The sequence below is a fragment of the Trichechus manatus genome, unplaced genomic scaffold (assembly GCF_000243295.1).
Source record: "Trichechus manatus latirostris isolate Lorelei unplaced genomic scaffold, TriManLat1.0 scaffold00001, whole genome shotgun sequence".
Lineage (NCBI taxonomy): Eukaryota > Metazoa > Chordata > Mammalia > Sirenia > Trichechidae > Trichechus > Trichechus manatus.
The window spans coordinates 17,814,262-17,823,886 of NW_004443937.1; the positions used below are offsets into that span (position 1 = coordinate 17,814,262).

The 9,625-nt window shown below is 42.3% G+C and overlaps 1 protein-coding gene across 1 annotated transcript in view; it reads right to left on the reverse strand.

The window, feature by feature from the left end:
• PODXL2 (podocalyxin like 2) overlaps positions 1-9,625 on the reverse strand; it is a 78,863-nt gene that overhangs the window by 52,983 nt on the left and 16,255 nt on the right. Inside the window, exon 2 of the mRNA XM_012559812.2 lies at positions 240-515. Coding sequence (XP_012415266.1) covers positions 240-515 — 276 coding nt within the window. The remainder of the gene's footprint in view (positions 1-239; positions 516-9,625) is intronic.

The following is a 9,625-nucleotide window of genomic DNA, read 5'->3' on the forward strand; positions in this document are numbered from 1 at the left end:
TATTAAATTATGTGAGCACAGTAAGTGCTCACTGAAGAGTAGTTACTATTAAAGAGAAAAGTGCTTCCTAGGCCAGTAAGTCCCAGAGACTTCGCTTTGGTGTGCAGGTGAATATCGTAACAACTAGTGGAGAGAGGAGAGAGATGATCCAGCCACGGAAATGGTTATTTGGCATTTTGCCTACACTGTCTCACACTCAGCTGGCAATTAACACACACTCTTTAGGTAAGACGAGCTACCTGCAGTGGGTCCCAGGTCCAGGCTTGAGTCATTCAGCTCCTCCTCTTCCCAGAAGTACTGTGGTGGCTGCAGAATCCGGGACTCCTCACTCTCTTCACTGGGGAAGCCAGAGCCAGGGGCTCCCAGGCCAGCTCCTAGTCCCATGGCCTCACTGGGCTCCTCTGAGTCCAGTGGCTCCAGGCCAGTGGGCAGCAGGAGGTCCAGCAGGGAGGTAGAGGTGAGGCCCTCTGGGCCAGGTTCATCCGACCCAGCTGCACATGCACCCAGGTGCAATCCTGCAGAGACATAAAAGCCAAACAGTTATGAGAAGCGGGCGAGGCCAAGGACCGTAGATCGAAGAGGCACCAGGTTTAGACATTTCTCCACAACAAAGAACCCAGAAGCATGTTTGAGGGCTTCAAAGGACATTCCTGAATATCCAGAGGCTGCAAGAGGATTCTGAGATGCCTTTTCATTTCAAAAAGACCAAACTGCTTAGCCCTTCCTATAGGAGCAGCAAAGGAGAGACAGGCAGATTGGCAGGAGATAATAAAGAATCAACTGAATCAGCATTCCACTGGGTATTTGCTCACTCGGAAAATGTCTACTGAACTGTACTAGGTGCTGAGGGTACAAATACAAATGAAGGCAGGGTCCCTGCTTTTATGGACCTAGCCTCTTGTGTGGACATCATGTCCCAGGCTTTTATCCTAAGCTGAAGTGAGGTCAACTTTGTTAAGAACGAGATAGTTAAAAAAAAAAACCATGTGAGATCATTGGTCAAACTCATCCAGTGTTGGTAATTTGACATACTCAGTTAAAATCTTGGATCCTCTCTCTTAATTTATCAAGACACACAAATAGACAAAGAAAAATGCATCAATTTAGAGCGGACATGTTTCCCCTCTCTCTCACTCCTGTTCATTAAGAACAGGAACATAGCCCTATTTGTTAGTTTCATGGGGCCCTGAAGGCCCAGTGGTTAAGAGCTAGGGCTGCTAACCAAAAGGTCGGCAGTCTGAATCCACCAGCCACTCCTTGGAAACCCTATGGGGCAGTTCTACTCTGTCTTATAGGATCGCTCTGGGTCGGAATCAACTCAACAGGAATGGGTTTTTTTTTGGTCAGTTTCATGACTTAATAACTAACTTAATGACTTAATTACACAATTATTACTAACTTGCTGTTTTCTGAAAAATTGTTTATCCTCTGGTCTCAGTCTCCTAACCTGAAAAACTGACGAAGTTGGATGAAATGACCTCCAAATTATTTTCCAAGACTAACATTCAATGTCACAGGAAACAGGGGTCTAAGGTCATGTCAGATTCATCTCAGACTTTCAGGAGTCTATTCCCTGCTCTACCTCTGATCTGCACTGAGACCTGGTGTGACAAGAGTTCATGGAAATTTTTAGTGATGTTTATAACAAAAATCAGAGCTAACACTTATTGGTGCCATGTACTAAATGCTTCATAAGCATCATTTGATTTTTAATCTTTACAACCATGTGTTGAAGCAGTAGACCATAAGCGTGGTATGAGCCAAAGCAGCACTGAAACAACGAAAGCATTCCAGATTGTTCCAACAGAAATACAGTGAGTATTCACAGTGTGATGGAGTCTTTACATACTATGGACTGGTTGGACAACAGAGGACCAACAATACTACATTCAGTCCTAGGAAAAGCATTCTAGGGTAGAGTGAAAGAGAACTTAACTAAAAAGTGTCCAAAAGAAAATAAACAGGTCTTGAAATCAGAGAGAGAAAGATGGTTGTCCTAGTAGAGAAAACTTCAGGCCAGGAATGACAATGTATATTCTGACTTCTCTAGCCAAGTAACTCTGGATAAATTATTTAACCACAACTAGCCTCAGTTTTCTCATCTTTAAAACAAGGACAATAGAAGTATTACAATCGAATACAGCCCTCACAGAATGGGGAGTATCAAATTAGGTAATCTCTGTGAAGTGTGTGCAAACTGCTCTACAAAGAGCTTCACAAATACTCTACAAATATAAGTATTATGATCCTATATAAAGCACAGAGAACTAGGGAAGTTCTTGGTCTGGAAAAGACAGTATTTAAGGCAGACAATGGTCAGTGTCTTCTAATATATTAAAATAAAAGGCTGATGTGAATAATAAAGATCAGAGTTATTCTATGTGGCTTCAAACAAAAAACTAGGGCTAATGAGTGGAAACATACGAAGGCATCAGAGCCTCAAAAGGAACTTAATTAGAAGCAGGATAACGTCTATGGTCACTTCCAACTGCAAGATTCCTGAAACTAAGTCTCCTAACTTGTCTGTTTACTAGCTTTACCATCTGTAAAACAAGGCTGACAATCTCTCATCTCTGTCTCCCTTTCTGGGAAGTGCTGAAATCAATAAGATAATTCAGGGACCAAACTTTGAGCTTTAGAAAGTCAAGTCATAAACTAAAAGAAGGCTACTCTGATCCCGGGAAGACAGGGTCAAATGATGTGACACTGATATTACATAACAACTATGTTATCAATTCCCCTGAGTAGTTACTGGATCAGAGGGGCTACTCACAGGAGCCGACTACAGAGAAAGCTTTCTGGCAAGTGGAACCCAGGCAGTCATCAAATTTCTTCCAGAATGAATTCCTGCTCTCCTGGACACCATGTCCAAGGTCAAAGATTTTGCTTCCAGGTATGTACTAGGTTCCACTAAGCCAAAGCCGTTCTACTGCAGCCTGTATCTGTATCACTGACTTAAATGGGGAGACAGGTACTTCTTATTTTGTGGTTTCTTAGAGTTAAAGGTATTCAGAAGCAAGAGAAAGCCAAGGTAATCAATTTAGAGTCACTTCCCTTGAAGTTCCCTTTAGTTCTTGGGAAAGAATAAATTCAGGATCTTGGATTCTATCTAGTGCTGACATTCCCAAGACCACTTCTACTCAAATTTCCTTCCCCATCATATGGGGGACCCTGAGCTACTCTTGTTAGTTATTCCCAGCCCCGCCATTATGGGCAAAAGCAATATTCATCCCCTAATAGATGGAAAAGAGCCATGGTGACATGTTCTACACAGAAAAACTATCTTCTTAAGGTTCTTCCCGGAGGCACTATGGTAGAGGGATTGTCCACTGATGATCCCAATTAATAACCTCCAAGAATCAACATTCTCTGCAACGCGACTTTGCAGCTCCTCTCATCAAGACATGAAGTCTAATTCCCCAGTTCTTGAATCTGAGCTACGTTTGTGAGTTACTACAGCTAAAACAATGCAGCAGAAGTGATGCTGTGACATTTCCAAGCCGAGGCCTCAAGAGACTTTGTACACTTCCATTCTCTTGGACCTTCTGCCCAAGTTAGCCCAGGCTAGCCTGCTGGAGGATGACAGACCATGTACAAGACAGCCAAGTCAGCTCAGTCGTCCCAGCTGAAGTCACAACATATGACAGTCCTTCCAAGATCATCAAAGCTGACCAACAGCTAACCACAGACACTCGAGGAAGCCCAGCTGAGACCAGAAGAACTTCCCAGGCAAACCCAGCCTAAATTGCCAACCCACAGAATCACGAGCTAAATAAATGGTTGTTGTTTTTAAGCCAGTGTTTTTAAAACTTGAGCCAGCATTGGAATCACCCACAGGGCCTTTAAAACACAGACTGTTAAGCCCCATCCAAGTTTTGAATCCAGTTGGTTTATGGTAGGAACCAAGAATCTGCATTTCTAAGAAGTTCCCAGGTAATGTTGATGCTGCTGATCTAGGGATTACACCTTGAGAACCACTGTTTTAAGCCACTAAATTTTGGGATTACGCAGAAATAGCCAATTGATAAACTGAGAAAAATTATAAATGAGGTTCTCCTTTCAGACCAGAGTAGGCTCTCAATGGTTACATTCCATCCATCCTTTTATTCAACCAAAAGCTTTACTGAATGTTTACTTTGAACCAGGAATGATGTAAGACCATGTATGTACAGAAATAAGATATGGTCCCTGTCCCCAAAAGGTTCAGTTTCCAGCACAGAGACAGGCAAGAAAACAAATAATTATGGTATAGTTTAATAACTGCTATGTAACTGTACTTACAGCACAGGGGAAAGGAGCAGGGAGAGAGATCTAAAAGGTGATAAACTAATAGAATTACTTATAATATTGTACTGACTGTCCTCATCATACTGTAAAAAAGAATAGAGGCCTGAGGAGGAGAGAAAAAATGACACTGGAAAGTAGCGAAGCTCAGACTGGATCTCAGGAATGTTGAGTTTCTTGCTTTCTAGGGTAGGCAATGATGGGGATTGTGTTGTTGTGTGCCATCGAGTCGATTCCGACTCATAGCAAACCTATAAGACAGAGTGGAACTGCCCCATAGGATTTCCTAGGCTGTAATCTTTAAGGGAGCAGATTACCAGGTCTTTTCTTCCATGGAGCAGCTGGTGGGTTCCAAGCACTTAACCACTGCACCGCCACGGCTCCTTAATGATGGAGGTACCCTACTTAAATGCCTCACGTTTCACAATAAGGAAAAGAGATGATTACAAAAACAGAGGCTCATAGATTTGTAGGAAGCCTTTAGAAATATTATTCATAGTATTTTATACCAGAAAAAAAGAGTAGAGCTCTTTTTGGGATCCCCTAATATTTATCCCTGCACCAATCTCTCTTCTACACTGACCTTCAGAACAGTGCTTCTCAGACTTTGTACATATGAATTGCCTGAGGATCCTGATTCAGTAGGTCTGAGTGATGCTGCTGGTCCACAGACCACACTGAATAACAAGAATCAAAGAAATCTTTCTAAAATGCAAATCTGTTGCATCATTCCCCTGCTTAAATTCCTTCAATAATCTCCCATCACCCAGAGGATACAGGCCAGATCCTTTAATATGGCAATAGAGCACCTTACATAAACTGATACCTGCTATCTCCTCTCCACCCTTGGCAACCACCCACCACTTCCCCATCATGCTTTATGCTTCATACAAACTGAAGCACCAGCAATTTCCAGAATGTGACAATCTCTTTTGCCTTCTGGGTTTTTGCCTTCTTCTTGGAACACACATTTCTCCCTGTTTCTCTCTTGTCCCATCACCTATCCACCTAACTCTTACTCCTGCCTCCAGCCTAACCTTCTCTGAGCAGCCTTCCCTGATCACTACTAATCTGGGCTAGGTACCACTCCTTAGCCCATTATCATAGCCCTCTGAAAAAATTACTGTTACTTCACTCTTTTCACTGAATTTTAATAGACTATCATACAGTCTCCCTCACTAAATGGTGAGCATTTAGTCGGTGTGTCCTTCGTGTCTGATCAACCTTGTAACTCCGGTGCCTCACAAATTCTCTGATACACAATAAGGGCTCAATAAACATTTGAATAAATAAATGAATAAATATTCTGGTACAATCCTCTTGTTTTATAGATGAAATAACTGAGGACTTGTGGGACTAAGGCCAAACAGCTAGTTAATGGAGGAGCAGTACTTAGCTGGTTTCTACCCTCAAAAAGGCCTTGCAGATGGTTCGTGAAGAAAGTAAAGCTATTGTTTTCCTCCAAAGGGCACATAAGGAAGAGAATCTAAGATAGTTTAAATATTTCATGGAATTTAAGGACCAAAGAAAGAAGCCAGAGTTGAAGACTTAAAAGATACCCCTTTTATTCTAGCATTTACTCTGGGTCCCCACAGCAAATCCAAACCATAGGGTATTTTAAGAGTACAGAAATCTCTGCTCTTCTTGCAAAAGGCCCCAAATCAGTAAAGTGGCTCCCAATATTTTCACCACCAAGAATTCCCCTTATTTACATTGCTGCTTGGGCCCTACGTTTGAAAATTTTCATCCATAAACTGCATTTATTTAATAGCTATTTTCTAATTTTTAAAAGTTAATCAGTCATATGACTCTGCCAATCAGATAATATCATACCAATTAGAATCAAACTATGGTTTTAGGTAGGCTACACTGTTTTATCAAAGGTAAAATATGGGCACTACTGAGCTTCTAGTCTATGCCCCGTAGTGTACCAGGCCCTCCCTGAAAAGACAAAGGTGAACAAGATATAGCCTCTACCCTCAAGGAAACTGCAGCCTTTTGGAAAACATTATCTATGTTTTATGTAAGCTATCAGCTAATATAACAGCCCTACTTCTATGCAGAAGCAGTATTCCCAGGGTTGGGGGAATGCAGCTGGAAAGGAACCAAATAAAAGAGACTTTAATCTAGAAAAAACATCTGGCATTACAGGAAGAAAAAAGTCAACTGACAAAAAATGTTTGTAATAATTAAATAATAAATATTGTGTAGGTTCCCAGTACACCTGCACAGCCAATCCTTGAGAGGGCCACAAGATGAAGATCTTTATCCACATGCACCAGTATCTAGCAGGTATCTTGGGGGAGATCTATTACATCAACCTTTTTAGAAAAAATGCAAAATGATTTCAAGAGTTCTTGGGATTTCACCCTCTACAACACCACTGAAGGATCAAACACATATTGGCTCTTCAAAACCTCAAAATTGTCTCAGAGCTGAACTATGACATAGTAGGAGATAAGCTGCTGCCATCTAGGCCTTGGCCTGGCTCCCCAGTACTACTTGGATCTTAAGAAAACTACTTCTGCCCTCTCTAGGAAAGTCTGACCAGGGGCCTGTAAAACCCGTTGTTTCGAACTGCCGACCTTTTGGTTAGCAGTCGTAGCTCTTAACCACTACACCATCAGGGCAGGTGTATTTATTTCTCACCTCTAGGAGATAAGACATTTTTAGTCAGTGCACTCTCTCTGCACAGGACTGTGATTTGATGAATTTGTTGGGTCTGTCCCCTACCATTCCCATGACTCAGGCTAGTTACTTCATTCTCTGAACCCTTTCTTCCTCGACCTGTCAAATGGAGAAGTCACAGTCTCCCTCTAACACCTCTCCATTTCCCTCTTTGTCCTCCTTAAACAAGAAAGCTTCAGAAATTAACAAAGACTTGATAACACTGGTGAAAAGATGTGTGTGAAAAAAGGAATCTAGTATTTTCCTGGTTTTTTATTCCTAAAGAGAAGTTGATGTTCTCCAGTAAATGGTTCCATTTTCTTGAAGTTGTTTTTCCCTATGATGATTGTTTTGTCTTTATATAGACGTTGATATTTCAAAGGCCTTGGCAGTGGGTAATTATTTAGGTAATTAGGAAAGTTACTTCTTTTCAAACTTGCCCAACATAAAATTACACCAAAATAGTACCTGAGACCTAACCATTCTGTATATAATTACTTTTGCTCTTAATAATTAATCTGCCTTAATTAAGACCCTACCTGACTTAAAATTTCAGAACTACACTCTTTGTGTAGTTGATTTCTTTTTTTTCCTAGCACCTATAATTTTCTGTTACTTCATCCCTCCCAACAGAGAGGGGAAAGAAACAGAAGGAATATGAAAAGGACTGGGGGATCGGCCTCAACGAATTAAAAATCTGACCCAAACAAGCTCAGAAAAACAGGTAGATGAAACAGGTTTATATCTTTGAGGAGTTGGGAGGGTGAGAAGAACAAGGCCCCAGTAATCCCCATGTTTTATCTCACCATTCCAAATCAGTCCTTGCAATCTGCTTCTGATCCAAGCATCCTTTTCTGATTTCCACCATCAGCTACATCTCCGCCCCTCCCTTAATCAACAGCTTTGAAGTACAGATCCCCTAAAGTCCCTGCTAGACACCAATAAGGGAGCTGCCCAGCCTCCATCCCGAGTGTCAGCCACAACAGAAATTGTCTAGCACTATCACATGAGTGTGTGTGTGCTGGTATGTGTCTGAGAAATAATGCTAAAGGGTCCTTACAAGGTTTCCACACAAAGGTGTGTATGAAAAAGACATACTGCTAGACACACACACGTCCTCTAAGCACAGTGGTAAGAATGTGCATCATAAAGTGTGTATGGGAAGGAGGAAGAAGGGAGAGAGTAGAAGGGGGAAAAGCTGCTGACAGGAATCCAGGTTAGTCATATAAAAGGGTAGAGACAGGATAGCTGTGCATGTGTCCTGACAGACTTTCCTGGCTATTTCTAGTGTGGTGTCACACAAAGAAAGAGCAGACCAATTAATATTTGTTTGTTGAACCTCACCTTCTTCCAAAGAGGATTTAAGATATGCAAGGACATAGGTAGGTATGTGTGCCTGAGACAAACACCGATGGATATTTTTTCTGTGCACATCACTTAAATCCTGGATTTAATGGATATCCCTGGATTAACTGTGGAGAAAATGTACCCTTACTGAACTGAGCCTTCCCAGAACATGCAAAGAAGTGAGTGGCCCCCTTCCCCTCCAGCCATTTTCCCTGGGATTACGTCACTAGGGGCCCCACAGCAATGCCCCCTTGACCATCTCATTGCCACCATCAAGCAAAGAATGCTTCACCCTTCATGTAGCGACCACATGATCACCCTTCAAAAGTTTCTCTTTCACTCACACACATAGGCATACAGTGTGCATGTGTCTTTGTGGGTTAACTTCACAGGAACTACCTAGTAGCCAGTGTCTCATACACACACATACACACATGCTATACTCCTGTGTGTACGTTAGAAGTAAAGTTACTCAAGGCTATCTGATAAGCATACATGCATGGCCACACATGCATGCATGTACACGGACACACATATACACTCACCCCAGCACTCCTCTCCAGCCAGCAACACCAATCATACCTTAAACACATACTCTCACCACTGCTCTGTCAGCCATGTGTAGCAGCTGTTCGGCCATGTCCTTATTCGACCCACCCTCGCAGACAACCCTTCTTCCTACCCCTATTTCATGGTGGTGGCCGCAGGAGAGCTCTCTCATAATCTGGCACACTTGTGCCCACCACACTTGCCCCAGTACACACATCTAAATCCTGTATCTGCCACTCGGAAGCTGTTCAGCAGGATCTGTCTCTTTCTCTCTCACACAGACACATCCATTTCACACCTGTCCCATACCCCTGACCCTATCATACACCTACACTTATCACACCCTTGTATAGCTGCTGGATGGAAACCACTCATCTCTCTCACACACCTCTCTTGTGTCAAGTGAGCAGCTATTCAGCAGTGTGACACTGTCACAAACACAGACCTTCACATTGCTTTTATACATATATATATATATATTTGGTCAGTTCCAAATAAAGTAGCCTGGCACAGTCTAGGAGAAACATTCACAATGACACATACACACATTACACACTTTTCCAGTAACATCACACACACATAAACCTACACTCCCCCACTCCTGTATCAGCTGTGTATAGAGGCTCTTTGACAGTTTTGCTCTCTTAGCTACAGACATCCCTACCCCACACCCTGTGTGGTGACCACATGGGACCTTTACAAATGCTGTCGGTCCATCTTTGTATGGCTGTCACAAGGAAGCTGGCCAGCAGGGTCCCTCTCTTTCTCACACATTTGC